The sequence below is a fragment of the Moschus berezovskii genome, chromosome 3, assembly GCF_049115385.1.
Source record: "Moschus berezovskii isolate FMDL1 chromosome 3, NW_MosBer_1.0, whole genome shotgun sequence".
Lineage (NCBI taxonomy): Eukaryota > Metazoa > Chordata > Mammalia > Artiodactyla > Moschidae > Moschus > Moschus berezovskii.
In genome coordinates, this window is record NC_142462.1 from 40,174,516 (window position 1) to 40,193,580 (window position 19,065).

General features: G+C 41.1%; 1 protein-coding gene across 4 annotated transcripts in view; it reads left to right on the top strand.

Moving 5' to 3' along the window:
* The window catches only part of LOC129552321 (phosphatidylcholine translocator ABCB4), an 80,892-nt gene that overhangs the window by 35,743 nt on the left and 26,084 nt on the right, over positions 1-19,065 (top strand). For all 4 annotated transcript variants that reach the window (XM_088833813.1, XM_055420609.2, XM_088833811.1 and 1 more), the window contains exons 13-18: positions 1,190-1,393; positions 1,744-1,914; positions 8,048-8,209; positions 10,991-11,152; positions 15,525-15,671; positions 17,915-18,019. In XM_088833813.1, the coding sequence (XP_088689939.1) occupies positions 1,190-1,393; positions 1,744-1,914; positions 8,048-8,209; positions 10,991-11,152; positions 15,525-15,671; positions 17,915-18,019 (951 nt within the window). The remainder of the gene's footprint in view (positions 1-1,189; positions 1,394-1,743; positions 1,915-8,047; positions 8,210-10,990; positions 11,153-15,524; positions 15,672-17,914; positions 18,020-19,065) is intronic.

A 19,065-nucleotide genomic window follows, 5' to 3' on the forward strand; every position in this document is an offset into this window, starting at 1 on the left:
ACAGTATACTAAAGCATATATATGGAATTTAGAAAGATGATAACGATAACCCTGTATGTGAGACAGCAAAAGAGACACAGATGTATAGAACAGTCTTTTGGACTCTGTGGGAGAGGGCGAGGGTGGGATGATTTGGGAGAATGGCATTGAAACATGTATATTATCACATGTGAAACGAATCGCCAGTCCAGGTTCCATGCATGATACAGGATGCTCGGGGCTGGTGTACTGGGATGACCCAGAGGGATGGGATGGGAAGGGAGGTGGGAGGGGGGTTCAAGATGGGGAACACATGTACACCTGGGGCATATTCATGTCAATGTATGGCAAAACCAATACAATAATGTAAAAAATAATAATAATAATATAAATCAAGCATAGGTTTTCCAGCTAAAAAAATAAAAGATGATTTTACCAATGTTGCTGCTGCTGCTGCTGTCGCTTCTCCAGTGCATGAAAGTGAAAAGTGAAAGTGAAGTCGCTCAGTTGTGTCCGACTCTTAGCGACCCCATGGACTGCAGCCTACCAGGCTCCTCTGTCCATGGGATTTTCCTGGCAAGAGTATTGGAGTGGGGTGCCATTGCCTTCTCCGTACCAATGTTGAAAACACCCCAATTAAAATAATAGATTCCAATGTACAAATTGAATGGTAATAATTTAAATAAAAGATTAAAGCATTCAAAATATAAGATCTTTGTAAACACAGCAAGCAGCAATAGCTGATAATCCCATTAAAGTGTCTTTTAAAAGAATAAAGATAGAAATTACTGGTGCTGACTTTTAATATTATGTGAGTGCTAATGAAGAAACTTTATTAGCAGGAATTCCCTGGTGGTCCAGTGGTTAGGACTCAGCACTTTGACTGCAGTGGGCCTGGATTTGATTCCCTGCTTGAGAACCAGGATCCCACAAGCCAAGTGGCATGGCCAAAAAAAGGAAAAGAACACATTTTATTAGCACCATTTTATTTACATGTCATGTGGTAAAATAATAAATAGCTCACTCTGTTTGTATGGATCCATTGCATTTATTGTTATTTTTTTAAAAATTGGCGGATAATTCCTTTACAGTGTTCTCTTGGTTTCTGCTGTACAATGTGAATCACATATTAGCCAACACTTTTTTGGTAACAAATGCTTTCAACGTCAGATGGTTTAAAATATTTAATGAAAGTATCTTGTTTCTTCAGATTATCATCGATGGGCAAGATATTAGGACATTTAATGTAAAGTATCTGAGGGAAATAATTGGAGTGGTGAGTCAGGAGCCAGTGCTCTTTGCTACCACCATTGCTGAAAATATCCGTTATGGCCGTGGAAATGTCACTATGGATGAAATAAAGCAAGCTGTGAAGGAAGCCAACGCCTATGAGTTTATCATGAGATTACCACAGGTAAAGCCTCTCTTCATTTAAGTGCCCTTGAACTTCACTTCATGCCACTGAGTTCTTTCTTCAAAGCTTAAGCTAATCATGTTTGAGATTCCATGTTGTCCAGCTTTACTAGGTAAGTCTCCTGAATTATCCATTTGGAGGGTTAAGGAGTGTAGCTTGGTACAATGACTCATAGGAAATTTTATACAGTTTGTGTTAGTAGTTTTTTAGAATGTGAAATGATTTATTATGATTTGTGACTCATTACACTAGTCAAAATGAAGTGCCCTGTTGTCTTCCATGAATTCCTAGACTCCATAGCTTTTCCTATTTGAAATATTTCAAGAGCTCTACCAGGCTTTCTGTTGTAGAAATTTGACACCCTGGTTGGAGAGAGAGGGGTCCAGCTAAGCGGTGGACAGAAGCAGAGAATCGCCATTGCCCGGGCCCTGGTTCGCAGCCCCAAGATCCTCCTGCTGGACGAGGCCACCTCAGCGCTGGACACGGAGAGTGAAGCCGAGGTTCAGGCGGCCCTGGATAAGGTGGGTGGATCCTCAACCCCTGAAGGACCAGCCAACTGAAACTTCATTGAAATTCTTACCAATACTTTGCAAGCCTAGGCTGAGAAACTTGAACATAAGAGCAGATGAAGCTCTCCCATGGGGCTTTCTTTTTTTTTTTTTTAACGTTTGAACATGGGAGCAGATGAAGCTCCCCCATGGGGCTTTTTCTTTTTCGTTTTATTGCATATTGGAGTATAGTCGATCAACAATGTTGTGATAGTTTCAGGTGCACAGCAGAGCGACTCGGCATTTACACATCTATGTGTCCATTATCCCCCAACTCCCCTCCCATCCAGGCTGCCACATAACATTGGGCAGAGTTCCCTGTGCTGTACAGCAGGTTATCTATTTAAAATATAGCCGTGTGTACGTGTTAGTGCCATGGGACTGTCTTGATTTCTCCTTTCTGTCAGGGCACATTGCAAAGAGAGGTGGGCAGCCCATTTACTGGCTTGCTTTGTCTGACCAAGGTGCAGTTATCCCCCAGTCCAGGCCTGTGCAGGGAACTGCTTAGCTTTGGGGGTTTTGTTTGGTTTTTTACATATAGGTTAGAACTTTGATCAAAAGTTCTTGCGGTAAAATGTGCAAAGAAAATTCTGATTACTTACCCAGTGGTCCATCTGAAAAGCAGTTCAAAATAATTGCCTTGTTTTGTAGCAGTACCTCATCTTTATCTGTTTGTAAAAGCGAATGGGTGCTTCTCTGGAAATGAAGTTCAATTTGTGTGTTTCTTTAAGCATAAAAGTAAGGAGTGTATTTCAAGGCTGCTGAACTCATGGGCCTGGCTCAGTGTTTCTAAATCTTTCACTATCGTCTTTACTAAGCTGAAGCTTCACAGGATGAACCTTATCTTGGGACACTTTCAAGGTTAGTGCTGATGTCATCTGTCATAACAACACAGTATAAAAACTAGTCAGATGACACTATGTAAACAGATTTCAAGCACATAAATATCATAAACATTTTTGACTTCAGAAAGTTTAGTAATAAAATGTGCAAGCTGCTTAACAGTCTATCCAGATTGCCTCTTGCAATTTTGTTTTTTTGAATTGACCTACTTTATTTCTCAGTTTTTATTGACATATAGCTGGTTTACAGTGTTGCATTAGTTTCAGGTGTACAGCAAAATGATCCAGTCATACATATATATGTGTGTGTGTATGTATTATATATATACCTGATATATATATATATATGTCCTCTTGAAATTATACAGATGAGCTGCATGAACCTTATTTTCTCAGGAAAATTTATACTTGAATCCTAAATAAACACAACTGCCTTGGGTGCTATAAACTGTAGTTAATTCAGGCTTTCTGGTTTATCATATTAACATTTTGCCTTATTTATATAATGTAATTTAATAATTAATGAGAATATGATAATTAGTCCTCATAAATTTTTGTACTGAATCACATTGCTTTTATGTACATAAAGTCTCAAGGAACCGAAATATAATACATAGGGGACTTATATTTGGTTGGTTAATTAGAAGTGACTTAAATCAGGAAATCATAAAAACAAATACATGCATTCATTAAACAATTGATTTAAAATGTGTCGATATAGATTTTTTTTTTTAGCATAAAGTTACATATGATAAGAGATATTTATGGGAAATAAGTCCTAGTCAGCCCTAGGACCCAGGTCCCAAAACTTTCTAGGATGTGTACATTCAGGATAGTAGCCCTTGCTGTGCTAAACAAACAGAATTACTGACAAGTTTTTTCATGATGTGAATTCTGTCAGCCAAAGTTGTATCCTTGCAAGTTTTAATTCATATTTGGATATATTACTTCTTTCTTTCTTTTTAATTAATTAATTTATTTTTTATTGGAGGCAAATTACTTAAATTAATATATTGGTTGGTTTTGCCATACATTGACACGAATCTGCCCCGGGTGTACATGTGTTCCCCCTCTTGAACCCCCCCTCCCACCTCCCTCTTCCCCATATCCTCCCTCCAGGTCATCCCCGTGCACCAGCCCCAAGCATCCTGTATCATGCGTCAAACCTGGACTGGTGATTCATTTCACATATGGTAATATACATGCTACAATGCCATTCTCTCAAATCATCCCAATTTTAGCAATTTGTGTTGGCAAACACAGAAGCTATAAGTCCTCTTGAAGTCTATGCTTCGGACATTGAACAAGCATTCATGCCTTCACATCTTTTGCTTAAAACTACGTCACATGGCCTGCCCAAATTTGAGGAGTTGGAAAAATACAGCCCATGTCTGAATGGGAATAGCTGCAAAGTGTTTGTGGCCATAGAGAAGGCAATGGCAAGCCACTCCAGTACTCTTGCCTAGAAAATCCCATGGATGGAGGAGCCTGGTAGGCTGCAGTCCGTGGGGTTGCTAAGGGTCGGACATGACTGAGCGACTTTACTTTCACTTTTCACTTTCACACATTGGAGAAGGAAATGGCAACCCACTCCAGTGTTCTTGCCTGGAGAATCCCGGGGACGGGGGAGCCTGGTGGGCTTCCGTCTATGGGGTCACATAGAGTCGGACGCGACTGAAGTGACTTAGCAGCTTAGCAGCATAATTGCTACAGTTGGTTTATAATCTACCAAATTGACTCCATACATTGCAAAATAACTGAAAAATTTTTCAGACAATAAACTATGTCTCTAAGAGGGAAGTCCTTCATTATTGCACTCTCCCCCAGAGATACTGGTCAGTCAGTTGGCTGGTCCATCTGGTTAAAAACCAACTTTCTTTTAACGATGAACAGTTGAGTTTTTTAATTCTCTGTCCTTTGAGGAGCATAAGGATATAACACTATTACTGGTTTTCCTCTCTGATTACATAGCCTGGAAGCATAATATTTTCCTTTTGTAGACCCCTTCTACATTTATCACTGTCTCTTGTCTGGCACCATGTTATTGTACTTAGCTATTTATTTATATGCTTTTTCTCTCTTTCTGGCTCCTAAGAGGCAGAACTAATAAATGGCTCATGTTTACTCTATAACACCTACTCCAGTGCCTTCATGTAGTAAAGCCTGAATAAATTTTTACTGAATTGATTACTATAGCATAGCTCATTGAATAATCCAGTTCTATATTAGAAAACAATAATTAATGACCATATCTGCTTTTGTCTCACTAGCAACTGTTCTTCAAAATAAATAATAGGTTTTCAATATAAAAATCTTAAAGCAGAATAGAAAATCAGACTTGATATTTTGATTTTTTAGAGAAAGTCAATAATCACAAAGTTTCGTGCCTGTGTCCCTCTTCTACTCATAGTGTTCCCATACTGGAGGGGCAGGAAAAGAATGAAAATAGTGATTTAATGAAATGATCCCTAAAAGTTAGAGTTTATGCTTTTTTCTCCCAGAAGTCAAAAAGACTGATAGATTAGTACTTCCTCTGTTTGGGCCTGCCTTTCATTTCTGTGCTGCGTGCTTCATCACACAGTCATGTCCAACTCTTTGTGAACCCATGCACTGTAGCCTGCCAAGCCCCTCTGTCTGTGGGATTCTCCAGGCAAGAATACTGGAGTGGGTTGCCAAGCTGTCCTCCAGGGGATCTTCCCAACCCAGGGATTGAACCCAGGTTTCCTGCATTGCAATCGGATTCTTCACCGTCAGTGCCAGGGAAGCCCACCTGCACATCCAAAATTAGAAGTTTCAAATTTCTTAATAGTTGGTCTCCTTGAATCTAGGATATTTGTTTGCCAGTGTCTTGTCATGATGGGGGTGTTTGAAAATATTCTTTTGTGTCAAATCTCCTCCACTCTGGCCAAAATTCCTTGATCAAGTGTGACAGCTGCTAACTTTGAAATTCACAAATACATACTTTGTTTCTCCTGCACACCAGTCATTTCCTCACAAGTCTGACTCCCAATTACTTTGTTTCTATTTTTTTAAGTTGACATAGCATTAACCTATTGTTATCATAATGATAAACCCAGCCACTGTTAGCAGTTACTCATCACTATTAGTATCATGAATATAATTAGATTGATCAGATTATTTCCTATATACCTTATCATACAGGGACAAAGCTGTGCAACTTCCTTATTAGTGTATCAGTAAAGATTTATGAAGGTTTCCTTTGGGTCCCAATTGCTAAAAACCAAAGAACAGCCTTAAACGCTGTCCAGTGGAGTTACGCTCTAGTCTCTGTCTTTTTATGCTTTCATGTGTGTTAGTGTGTTTGTGTGTGTTAGTGTGTGTGTGTTAGTGTGTGTGTGTGTGTGTTAGTCGCTCAGTTGTGTCTGACTCTGCAACCCCATCAATGGTAACCCGCCAGGCTCCTCTGTCCATGGGATTTTCCAGGCGAGAATACTGGAGTGGGTTGCCATTTCCTTCTCCCGGGGATCTTCCCAACCCAGGGATCAAACCTGGGTTTCCCCCATTGCTGGTGGATTCTTTACCATCTGAGCTACCAGGCTGTTTTATGTTTTTCGAAACATACCTGATTCATCTGGTTATTAGTATAAGGCCTGAAGAAGAAAGGCCACATTATTTTTTTCCAGGCGGCTACACAATTGACTCAATACCATTAATCACATAGTCTCCCTTTCCTCTACTTATAGACAATACATATTTATCACACACTAATTCTTAAAAATGTATGTCTATTCTGGACTCTGTATGGTTCTGTTTATCAAATTGTCTGTTCATATGATAGCTTCCTCTGGATTTTATTGCTTTAATTGCTGTAGCTTTTTATGTTTTAGTATCTAGTGGAGCTATTACCCAGATACTTATTAACTTTTTCAGAATTTTTGTGGATGCTCTTTTTAAAAAGATTGATGAATGTTTTAAAAAGATTCATATACCATGAAGTTCACCCTTTTTAAATGCACAGTTCACCCTTTTTAAATGCACAGTTCATTGGTTTTTAGTATTAATATATTCACAAGATTTTGCAACCATCTGCATGATCTCACTGCAGAATATTTTCATCATTCCCCCACCCAGAAAAACAACCCTTGTACCCTGTAGTACTCACTCTCTATTCTACCCTCACCCTTGTGCTTGGCAACCGCTAATCTTTCTCTCTCTCTGGATTTTCCCATTCTGGACATTTCCTATAAATAGACTCATACAAGGCATGGTCTGTTTTAACTGACTTCTTTAACTTAGCATAATATTTTCAAGGTCCATCCATATTGAAACACATATCAGAATCTCATTTGTTTTTCTGGCCCAGTGCTATTCCATTATATGGATATACCACATTTTGTTTATCTTTTGATCAACTGAACGTTTGGATTGTTCTCACTTTTTGGCTATTATGAATCTAGCCTCTAGTTTTTATGTTTTTAACTGCTTAGGTGATTTGGGCCACACCCTAAATACCATCCTAACAATGTGGTTTTATTGCCTCAGAGTAGGTAGGAGTGGTCTTAAGAAGTTGTTAGTCTAATAGGGTAATGAATATTAAAAAGAATAACTATTATTAATGACATAATGTGAATAATTTGATGGACATTTTCCAGGGTATAAATGCCCATTCATAAACCCATCAAGCTAATGAAATGTGAGTTCACTGAACTACTTAGGGGATGATTTGTAGATTTAAGTATCCATAAAAACCACCCAAAGCATTTGTTAAAAATCACAGTTACTGGCCCCACTCCAGAGTTTGTGACTGAGATGGTCTTTGAACCATAGTTTAAACCATCCAGACCTCAGGATATGTTTTTGCCTAAGGTTGCCTGCACATAGTCCATCAGAATTACAATCACAGTAATTACAGAATTGCAGGCACTTCAGAAGAAATCATACAGAAGTGCTCTGGAGAAGGCCTTATGTGGCAACAACTTCTGAACATGCTTCTGCTAAACATGCTTTAGCATATCATGTAACTCAGAACCAGGGCTCCTCACAATGGTATGAAAACATTAGAGAAATTCCAGAGTTATCCATCTTCATCCTGGGGGACTGGCCTCCTGTCTGGTCCAGAATTTAAGTCCCACTGTGTCCATTCACATGTGAGTGATGCCTTTGTGCCCTGATCACACAGGGATGGTGAGCTGCTCTCCCATCAACCACAGACGCCCCCATCTGCGTGCTTCATTGTGTGCTAATCAGCAGCGCAAGGACAGTGTAACCCTGCTGCCCTTCATGTCTGTCCTTTTCCCCTCTAGGCCAGGGAAGGCCGGACCACCATAGTGATAGCACATCGACTGTCTACCATCCGAAATGCAGATGTCATCGCTGGGTTTGACGATGGAGTCATTGTGGAGCAAGGAAGCCACAGAGAACTAATGAAGAAAGAAGGGGTATACTTCAGGCTTGTAAACACGCAGGTATCTGCTTCTTGGGAAGTTTTTCTGTTGTTTTTTCCTTAATATAATATTCTTTCTTTATTAAAATATCACATAGCTAATGCTGTACTGAGAAATAAGAAGTATCAGAAAGATGCCAAGAATACATCTTAGACTTTAATTCAGAGTCGTTGAAAGAATCTTGAAAGAGAAAGGTGGGGAGGGAGGGAAATAAAAGAATGTGCCAAAAACATTTTGAACTTGTTGTTTAGGACAGTGATTCTTAATTGCCTGTTCAAACTAATGGGTCCTTCCCCCAGTAGATTAGGGATGTTCAGAGTGGTGGTGGGGGTAAGAGACTGATGCCAGGATCTCTGGTAGTTGGGAGAGGTCCTATGAGACTTTAAAATACTTCCCAGATCATCCTAATAAAACCAATAGCAAGATTCATGGCTCTTGGAAGTGAATGGTTCAGTGTTTTGTTTTTTGTTTTTGGCTTGCGAGATCTTAGTTCCCTGACTGGGGATCAAACCCTGGGCCCACAGGAGTGAAAGTGCAAAGTCTTAACCTCTGGGCCTCCAGGGAATTCTTGAGTTTGGTTTTCCTTTAAAACAACAACAACAACAACTATTCACTCTATTTCCTAAAGCAGGTTCTATTGATAATTATTGATTGGCCTTGTTATTGAAATTAGTCACTTGAGCAATTTTGAAAATAAATAACCGAAAAATATTTATCCTGTAAACACAATTCTTCTCTTTGTAAAAGTTTATACATTTGCTTTGATAACTGTAACTAATATGTACATATTTTTGTTATTTTTTCTTCACATTTCAGAAACACATCATCGAAATACTATCATTTTATATGTCCTCAGCAGTAATTACATTAATGTGTAATAAACTGCTCGACATTTCTCTAAAGTTGAATACATGGCTTGTTTCTAGTAATTCTCTTTTCTAAATATTGCCCTTTGGGAGCACGTGGCAGGGAGGGGGGTGAGGATGGGTTCAAAAATTATTAAGTCAAAAATTTGTTTTGTTTTCTGACAAGTAATTTAACTCCGAGTCTCAGTTTCCACATATGAAATACAAAACCTACCAGGTGAGGCTGCTGCAAGGTTAAGAAAAAGGCACCTATTTAGTTCAGATCAGTCACCCAGTCATGTCCGACTCTTTACAACCCCATGGACTGCAGCACGCCAGGCTTCCTGGTCTATCACCAACTCCCAGAGATTATTCAAACTCATGTGCATTGAGTCAGTGATGCCATCCAACCATCTCATCCTCTGTCGTCCCCTTCTCCTCCCGCCTTCAATCTTTCCCAGCATCAGGTTCTTTTCAAATAAACCAGCTCTTCACATCAGGTAACCAAAGTATTGGAGTTTCAGCTTCAACATCAGTCCTTCCAATGAATTTTCAGGGCTGATTTCCTTTAGGATAGACCGGTTGGATCCCCTTCCAGTCCAAGGGACTCTCAAGAGTCTTCTCCAGCACCACAGTTCAAAAGCATCAATTCTTCAGCACTCAGCTTTCTTTATAGTCCAACTCTCACATCCATACATGACTACTGGAAAAACCATAGCCTTGACTAGACAAACCTTTGTTAGCAAACTAATGTCTCTGCCTTTTAATCTGCTGTGTAGGTTGGTCATAACTTTTCTTTCAAGGAGCAAGCATATTTTAATTTCATGCCTGCAGTCACCATCTGCAGTGATTTTGGAGCCCCCCAAAATAAAGTCAGCCACTGTTTCCATTGTTTTCTGCTCTATTTGCCATGAAGTGATGGGACCGGATAAAATGATCTTAGTTTTCTGAATGTTAAGCTTTAAGCCAACCTTTTCACTCTCCTCTTTCACTTTCATCAAGAGGCTTTTGAGTTCCTCTTCACTTTCTGCCATAAGGGTGGTGTCATCTGCATATCTGAGGTTATTGATATTTCTCCCAGCAATCTTGATTCCAGCTTGTGCTTCATCCAGCCCAACGTTTCTCATGATGTACTCTGCATAGACATTAAATAAGCAGGGTGACAATATACAACCTTGATGTACTCCTTTCCCTGTTTGGAACCAGTCTGTTGTTCCATGTCCAGTTCTAACTGTTGTTTCCTGACCTGCATACAGGTTTCTCAAGAGGCAGGTCAGGTGGTCTGGTATTCCCATCTCTTTCAGAATTTTCCACAGTTTGTTATGATCCACACAAAGGCTTTGGCATAGTCAATAAAGCAGAAGTAGATGTTTTCCTGTAACTCTCTTGGTTTTTCGATAATCCAACAGATGTTGGCAATTTGATCTCTGGTTCCTCTGCCTCTTCTAAATCCAGCTTGAACATCTGGAAGTTCTCAGTTTTGTACTGTTGAAGCCTGGCTTGGAGAATTTTGAGCATTACTTTGCTAGCATGTGAGATGAGTGCAGTTATGCAGTAGTTTGAGCATTCTTTGACATTGCCTTTCTTTATGATTGGAATGAAAACTGACCTTTTCCAGTCCTGTGGCCACTGCTGAGTTTTCCAAATTTGCTGGCATACTGAGTGCAGCACTTTCACAGCATCATCTTTCAGGATTTGAAATAGCTCATCTGGAATTCCGTCACCTCCACTAGCTTTGTTTGTAGTGATGAGCACCACCTGAATATGCTAGAGAAAGCACTTTAAAGGGTGAATTTCATGGTGTGTGAGTTTTGTCTCCGTAAAGCTATTATATCTCTCTCTCTCTTTTTTTTTTAAAGCAGCTAACACAAAATAGATGCTTGACAAATGATAGTTACTGGTTCTCAACTTCAAGGTCCATCTGGAAACGCAACTCAACATTTTGTTCTTCTTCTAGATTTCAGGAAGTCAGATCCAGTCAGAAGAATTTAAAGTTGCACTTGCTGATGAAAAGCCTGCCATGGGTTTGACTCATCCCATAGTTAGGCGTTCTCTTCATAAAAGCCTGAGGAGTTCACGACGGTATCAGAATGGTTTTGATGTGGAAACCAGTGAACTTGTAAGTTGTTTTTCAATTATCTTTCATTATTTAGTTTTGCTGGTGAAGTCCATAGCCTTGCAAGTATATTGTAGGCACAGAAGTTTCCCATCATGAGCCACACTCTTCTTAAAAGAAGGAAATATCCAGTATTAATTGTACTTGTCAAAAATTGAAATCAATTCCATTTAACAATGGATTTCCAATGAAAAGGGATCCCAAAACATAGCCTTTGTGCTTAGATGCTTAAAATTAAAACGAGATATTCCATTCATTTTTGAGATCCTGAGTAATACAAAGCTGGTCTAAAGTAAGAGGCCCTAATATTTGCATAATCTATTATGTAGAATTACTTTTGATTGTCTATGCTAGGAAACCCAGAGTAATATCAGTTTAAGAAAAATAAGATTTTATTTCTCTTTCACATTAAAACAAACAAACAAACAAAAACTTAGAGATGAGAAACCCAGGGTTACAATGATAACTCCACCATGGTTACCATGGACTTGGCTCGTTTCATATTTATTCTCATTATCCTGGCACGTAGCTTTCATTCTCAATAACCTAAAATGACTCTGGAAGCTCCAGCCATCACATCTATGTTCCAAGCAGCAAGAAGAAACAAAGATTTTCCAGACACCTCATACAGTACTTTAAAAAAAAAAAAAATGTCATTGGCCATAACTTAATCACATGTCCATACTTAGCTACCAGGGAGGGTAGAAAACTGAACCTTTTTGCTATATGCATTGCTACTCTGAGTAAAACTGGAATTCTCATACTAGGAAAAAGGACAGAATAACCAGAAATAGATAGAGTGTACATTCTTTAATATTTCTCACCTGAAACCTTGGGATTTTTTTTTTTAGATCAACATCTAGCACTGTATAATACAAATTTTTACACAAATCTCATGTTTACAGTACAAAAGGCAAAGGACCTCAAGAGAAGTAACTGGGATGTTATTAATTCAAGTTAAGTGAAAGAGGAGAGAAAAGGTTGGCTTGAAGCTCAACATTCAGAAAACAAGATCATGGCATCTGGTCCCATCACTTCATGGGAAATAGATGGAAAAACAGTCAGACTTTATTTTGGGGGGCTCCAAAATCACTGCGGATGCTGATTGCAGCCATGAAATTAAAAGACGCTTACTCCTTGGAAGGAAAGTTATGACCAACCTAGATAGCATATTAAAAAGCAGAGACCTTACTTTGCCAACAAAGGTCCGTCTAGTCAAGGCTATGGTTTTTCCAGTGGTCACATATGGATGTGAGAGTTGGACTGTGAGGAAAGCTGATCACCGAAGAATTGATGCTTTTGAACTGTGGTGCTGGAGAAGACTCTTGAGAGTCCCTTGGACTGCAAGGAGATCCAACCAGTCCATTCTAAAGGAGATCAGTCCTGGGTGTTCATTGGAAGGACTGATGCTAAAGCTGAAACTCCAATACTTTGGCCACCTCATGTGACGAGTTGACTCACTGGAAAAGACTCTGATGCTGGGAAGGATTGGGCGCAGGAGGAGAAGGGGACAACAGAGAATGGCTGGATGGCATCACCAACTCAATGGAGATGAGTTTGAGTGAACTCCAGGTGTTGGTGATGGACAGGGAGGCCTGGCATGCTGTGATTCACGGGGTCGCAAAGAGTCGGACACGACTGAGCGACTGAACTGAACTGAACAGAAGCTTTTATAATAGAAAGGGAACACATTCCAAGAAAAGATATTTTATGACTTTAAGAAACGATTTAGGAGTATATTTTCATGTTATTCCCTGATAGCTCAGTTGGTAAAGAATCTGCCTGCAATGCAGGAGACCCTGGCTCAGGAAGATCCCTTGGAGAAGGGATAGGGTACCCACTCCAGTATTTCTGGGCTTCCCTTGTGGATCAGCTGGTAAAGAATTTGCCTGCAATGCAGGAGACATGGGTTTGATCCCTGGGTTGGGAAGATCCCCTGGAGAAGGGAAAACGTACCCACTCCATTATTCTGGCCTGGAGAAGTCCATGGACTTGTATAGACCATGGGGTCGCAAAGAATCAGACACGACTGAGCAACTTTCACTTCACTTTGATGTTATTTACTCATAAAATCTGGGGCCTCCCAGGTGACTCAGTGGTAAAGAATCTACCTGCCAAGTGGGAGAGAAGGGTTTTATTCCTGGGTCAGAAAGATCCCCTGGAGGAGGACATGACTACCCATTCCAGTATTCTTACCTGGATAGTCCCATGGACAGAGGAGCCTGGTGGGCTACATCCAGTCCAGGGGGTCACAAAAGAGTTAGACTTGCCTTAGCAACTAAACAGCAGTTAATAAGTGTATTTTACCTCTTGTGTTGGCCTGAAGAAACTGATCCTCCTGAGAGTTCGTTGCGTCTGTTTTTCTCTGCCCGTGTTGTTATTCACTGCAAAGATAAGAAGGGCTCTTTTAGCAGTCTCAATCTTGGTGTATTTATGGAAAGAGAATAACACTGTATTACTGTGGTGCAATATTATTGTAAGTAAGATAAACAGTTTCTCCCTTTTTGGCTGTGAAGTATTTGCTTCTCATTTTCTCATTTGTCTGGATAGTTACACTGATACATCTTTAGAGTCTGGTATTTTAGAGGAGCACTTCTCTTGGAGAAATGCAAAGAGGGGTAGGCAGAAAATGCTACAATCAACACAACTGTCCTTGGTGCCATCATAGAGGGATAAACGGTATGCCCAGGGAGAAGGGGAGATTAAATCTGATTAGAAGGACTGTTTGCTTGTGAAAAGCAGCCTGAGCTCCTTTATCAGGCTGGAGGCCAGATCTAAAAGATAGTGCTAACTAGGGAGGGAAAAAACCCCTAAAATGCAGAGGATAGGGGTGGTTTGAAAGCAAAGGGCTGAATAGAAACTATTCCTATGTTCTGTATTTCATAGTGACACAAACGTGACCTATTTAAACAACTGTAAGGCCATGGGTTTCCATTGCCACATATGGTATCTAGTTTACTGTGAAACCAACTCTATAATCAGAATATTCTCCTTTTTATTTTTATTTTTGGCCACCCCACACAGCCTGTCCAATCTTAGTTCCCTGACCAGGGATTGAACACGGGGCCCATGGCAGTGAAAGTGCTGAGAGAGTCTTAACCACTGGACTGCCAGGGAATTCCCTAGAGTATTCTCCTTTATGTGACTTAAATCCCTCATGCTTGACCAAACATCAGGTCCAACACTTGCTGAGCAGCTGGTGTGTGCCAGGCATCGGGCCGTTTCTAAGGAGATGAAGTGTTGGTCATTCTGTTAGTCTCAGTCGTATCCAACTCTTTGCGACGCCGTGGACTGTAACCCACCAGGCTCCTCTGTCCATGGGATTTCCCAGCAAGAATACTGGAGTGGTTGCCATTTCCTTCTGCAGGGGGTCTTCCTAACCCAGGGATCAAACCTGGGTCTTCTGCATTGTAAGCAGAGTCTTTTCCATCTGAGCCATGGTGAAAGCCAAGACATAAACCAAGACATCTTAAAGTCACAGAGATGTGTAAACAAACAAACGGGGGGAAAAATCACAAAACAAGTGAAGCTATGAAGCAGAAGTCTGCGGGGAATGCAGAGTAAAGTTGGTAGCGGTGAAAGAGAAGGGCGTGGGTACTATAGTTTTGTGAGTTAGGACGTGACATGGATAAGGTGCTCGGCAGGGTTCTGGGGTGAGGAGACCAGGCCCAGGTCCTCAGATGAATCTCAGTGCCTTGTGCTGGTGAGGACGCTGAACCCATCTATTTGTGGGTCTTACCTTGTGTGACCCCAACATCATGACTTGAATATTAGGGCATCTGATTCCCAGATTCTGCTTCCTCTCACTTGCTGAGGTTGGGATAGAGGAAGGCTGGTCACACCATGAGGACTGCTGCTTGGGTGGTGGACTCCCTCAGCTTAGGCTGTGCAGTCCGTTTGTTGTCATTCAGTCACTCGGTCACGTCCAGCTCTGTGCAACCCTGCGGACTCCAGCATGCCAGGCTCCCCTGTCCCTCACTGTCTTCCGGAGTTTGCTCAAACGCATGTCTGTTAAGTCAGTGATGCCATCCAACCGTCTCATCCTCTGCATCCCCTTCTTCTGCCTCCAGTCTTTCCCAGCATCAGGGTCTTTTCCAGTGAGTAGACTCTTCACATCAGGTGGTCAAAGTATTGGAGCTTCAGCTTCAGCATCAGTCCTTCCAGTGAATATTCAGGGTTGATTTCCTTTAGGATTGACAGGGACACAGTGAACATCTTGTCACATCCTGTCTGACCCTCCCGTGGTCTGCTGTGGCCTAGTCATTCCCTCCGCCCAACTTGTGCGTTCCTGGAGGGCAGGCCGGGCCCTCTCTGGGTCCACACCCTGGTGACTGTGGTATTGCTGCCTGTTTGTCTTGATGTGTGTGTGTTCTAGGACGAATCTGTGCCACCGGTGTCTTTTCTGAAGATCCTGAAACTGAACAGGACAGAGTGGCCCTACTTACTGGTGGGAACCCTGTGCGCCGTTGCCAACGGGGCGCTCCAGCCGGCCTTCTCGGTCATCTTCTCAGAAATGATAGCGGTGAGTGTCGAAACACCACTGGATGGCCTGAGTGAAATCACTTAACCACGAAATCAGTTCTCATGCCAACCAGTCCCCTCTGCAGTAAGGCAGCCTCCAATGAAACTAAGCCAAAGGCTTTAATTCCCTGTTGAGGAAAGCCATGAGGCAAAAGAAAAAGTCAGCCAGATTTGCATCAAGGAAATTAGAAACTGTAAGATCCCTGAAGGAGGCATTCTGTTCACTCTCTTCGTTCGGGTCACTGGTGTCAGGCCGTGATCCCCACCCTGTTTGTGGAGAGGAGATGCTCACCTCACAGGGTCATTGGGTGGTGGGAGTTGGGGAAGAGTTCAAGTCTCGGGTTGACGAGGTCGGGCTCTGGGCTCAGACTGGCCTCGCCATTTAATTGCTGTGCTAATTTGCTTCTGTCATGTCTGACTCTTTACCACCCTGTGGAGCGCAGCAGGATTCTCCAGGAAAGAATACTGGAGTGGGTTGCCATGTCCTCCTTCAGGGCACCTTCCTGACCCAAGGAGGGAACTTACGTCTCTTACGTCTCCTACATTTTAAGTGGGTTCTTTACCATTAGCGCCACCTGGGAAGCCCCCAGTTGCTGTGCAAATTCGGGCAAATGCTTCACCTCGCTGTACCTCAGTTTCTTCATCTGGAAAACAAACCTACCTCCTGGATTGGCTGATGATTAAGAGATGATAAAAACTATACTCCAATAAAAATTTTTAAAAAGACAGATAAGTAACAATTAATGTACAGAAAGCATTTAAGAGTGTCTCCCTCAAAGTGAGTATTAAGAAGTGCTATCTGCTACATCATTGTTCAGTAATCCTTACAAGGCTTGGAGAGGCTGAGACACAGAAGGAAAACTCCTACAATCCGATTGTTAAATTCCCTGAGGGATGTTTATCAGAAGTGATCAGAAATATCTAAGACTCCATAAAATCCAACATTTATAATCTTAGTTAATCTCTAATGTTATTGGAGAGAATTTTTGTTAGAGTTGAATTATTCCCCATCATATAAAGTATTTATTATGCTTCTAAATTGGAATATTGGTCTACAATTAAGACCACAAATTAAAAAATAAATGAATTAGGGAGAACCCGCCAACTTTTTTTACAGTACAGAATAAGGCAGTCCCTGACTCTCTTGCAATTCAAAAACAGTGTGGGCTGTATTTATATGTGGGGGCCTCTCCTTGGTGTCAAATGGAGCTTTTGGAGATTGAGTAGAAAACAAAATAAACCAAGTCCTGCCCCCAAACAGTTTCCTTTCTATTGGGACAGACACGTAGCACACACACACTTACAAATCAGGTATATTACATGTCACAGGATAGCAGGCATTTTAAAAGCATAGTCAGGCAGTGGAGGGGCTGGCAATGGGGGTGCTGTTTCGTGCAGTTTGGTCAGCAGAGACCTCTTTGGGCCGAGGCTCTGTGGGGTTGGGGAGAGGCAGGAGAGGGGCAGAAGGAGTTCAGGCAGAGGGAACAGCAGGTGCAGCAGAAGAGGAATACACCTGACAGTGTGCAGCCACACACAGTCCATGTGCAGTGTTTCAACCCAAGTCAATAACCACATTCAGTAAGTCCTCTACACGCGAACCTTCAGGTTGTGAACTTTCAGAGACGCAAACTCACATGCCAGGCCCTGTGCGCCAGCTGTTGTGCTACTGTACTTTACAGGGTTCTGTACTGTAAGATGAAAAACATTTCCTTTATTTTTTGTGTTTGTTTTTTATGTATGCATTTGCGATAAGTATTAGAAACCTGTTACTATGCAGCCGATCGTGTTTGTTGGGGTATCTAGGCTAACTTTGTTGGATTTACAAAAAAAAAAATTGGACTTATGAATCTGCTCTTGGAACTGAGCTCATTAATATGTAGGGCACTTACTGTGTCCCTCAAATTCATGGAGACAGGAAGTAGAATGGTGGGACTAGATGGTTAGGGGCGGGGTCGTGGAAGTCCTTATTGAATGGGTCAGGATTTCATTGTGGATGATGAAGACTTCTGGAAACAGATGGTGGCGAAGGTGGCACAACACTCTGAATATCCTTAACACCACTGCGTAGTACACTTAAAATCTAACATTCAGCTAACTTGATGTTACATATATTTTACCACAGTTAAAAAAAGCAACACATATTCAAAACCTAGTTTTTAAAATGGGATGCTCAAGCCATTGTTTCTGGGAGGAATATACAAGGTTCATGTAATCCAAGTGGATATTGTAAATGTTCTCTTGTAGATTTTTGGACCAGGAGACGATGAAGTGAAGCAGCAGAAATGCAACACGTTTTCATTGCTTTTCTTAGGCCTGGGAATTATTTCCTTTTTTACTTTCTTCCTTCAGGTAGGTACCTATAATTTGATCTTCTTTATCGAGTCTATATTCAAGCAGGGAATATAGATTAGTTATCTATTAGATTTTCATTAATTATATGTTAATATAGATTAATTATTGATTAATCAAAATCCAGTAAAAGAAACAGGTTATCCAAACCTTAGCTTTGCTGCTGTATAGCATGGGGAGCTCAGCTCGGTGCTCTGTGATGACCCAGGGCGGGGGTGTTGAGTAAGAGGGAGGCTCCAGAGGGAGGGGAGATATGTATCCTTATATGTATACTTATAGCTGCTTAATGCTGTTGTCCAGCAGAAACTAACACACCATTGTAAAGCAATTATACTCCAATTTAAAATTTAAAAAAATTTAAAAACCCTTATTTTTGATTTGGAGGTTCCAAATCTCAGACTGAAATGAATTACAGACTCAGTTGGCACAAGGCTCTTTGAGAGGACAGAGTCCTAAGTAGTAGATGTTGTGACTTCCCTGGGTGCTAAGTTATATCATGTTACAGGTTCGCCCTCTGCAGACATTCACTGCCAAGGAGAAAAGAGACTTTAATTCACAGGACAACATAAGTCCCATTTAAACGCAACGAGACATAAACTGAAAAAAAATCAGTACAACAGTACTCTCTTTTTGAAACTGAAAGTGTTAGCTGCTCAGTTGTGTCCGACTCTTTGCAACCCCATGGACTGTGGCCCAAGTTCCTCTGTCCATGAGATCATCCAGGAAAGAATACTGGAGTGAGTAGTCATTCCCTACTCAGGGGGATCTTCCCGACCCTAGGATCGAATCTGGGTCTCCTGCATTGTAGGCAGATTCTTTACTGTCTAAATCACCTTACTTTTTACATAATAAAACGTAACTTCTCTGATCTTTTCTTCCTTAATTGATGAACTGTTTGAAAGAATGCACACTATACTGCATTTAGATATTATAGACCTGGCCAAAATGACCTAGTAAACTCTGATTGTACTTGTCTACCTAGACTTTTACCAGTGGCTTTTTGTCTCTTTAACTCAGTACCTTTCTAGTCCAATCCATTAAGTCCA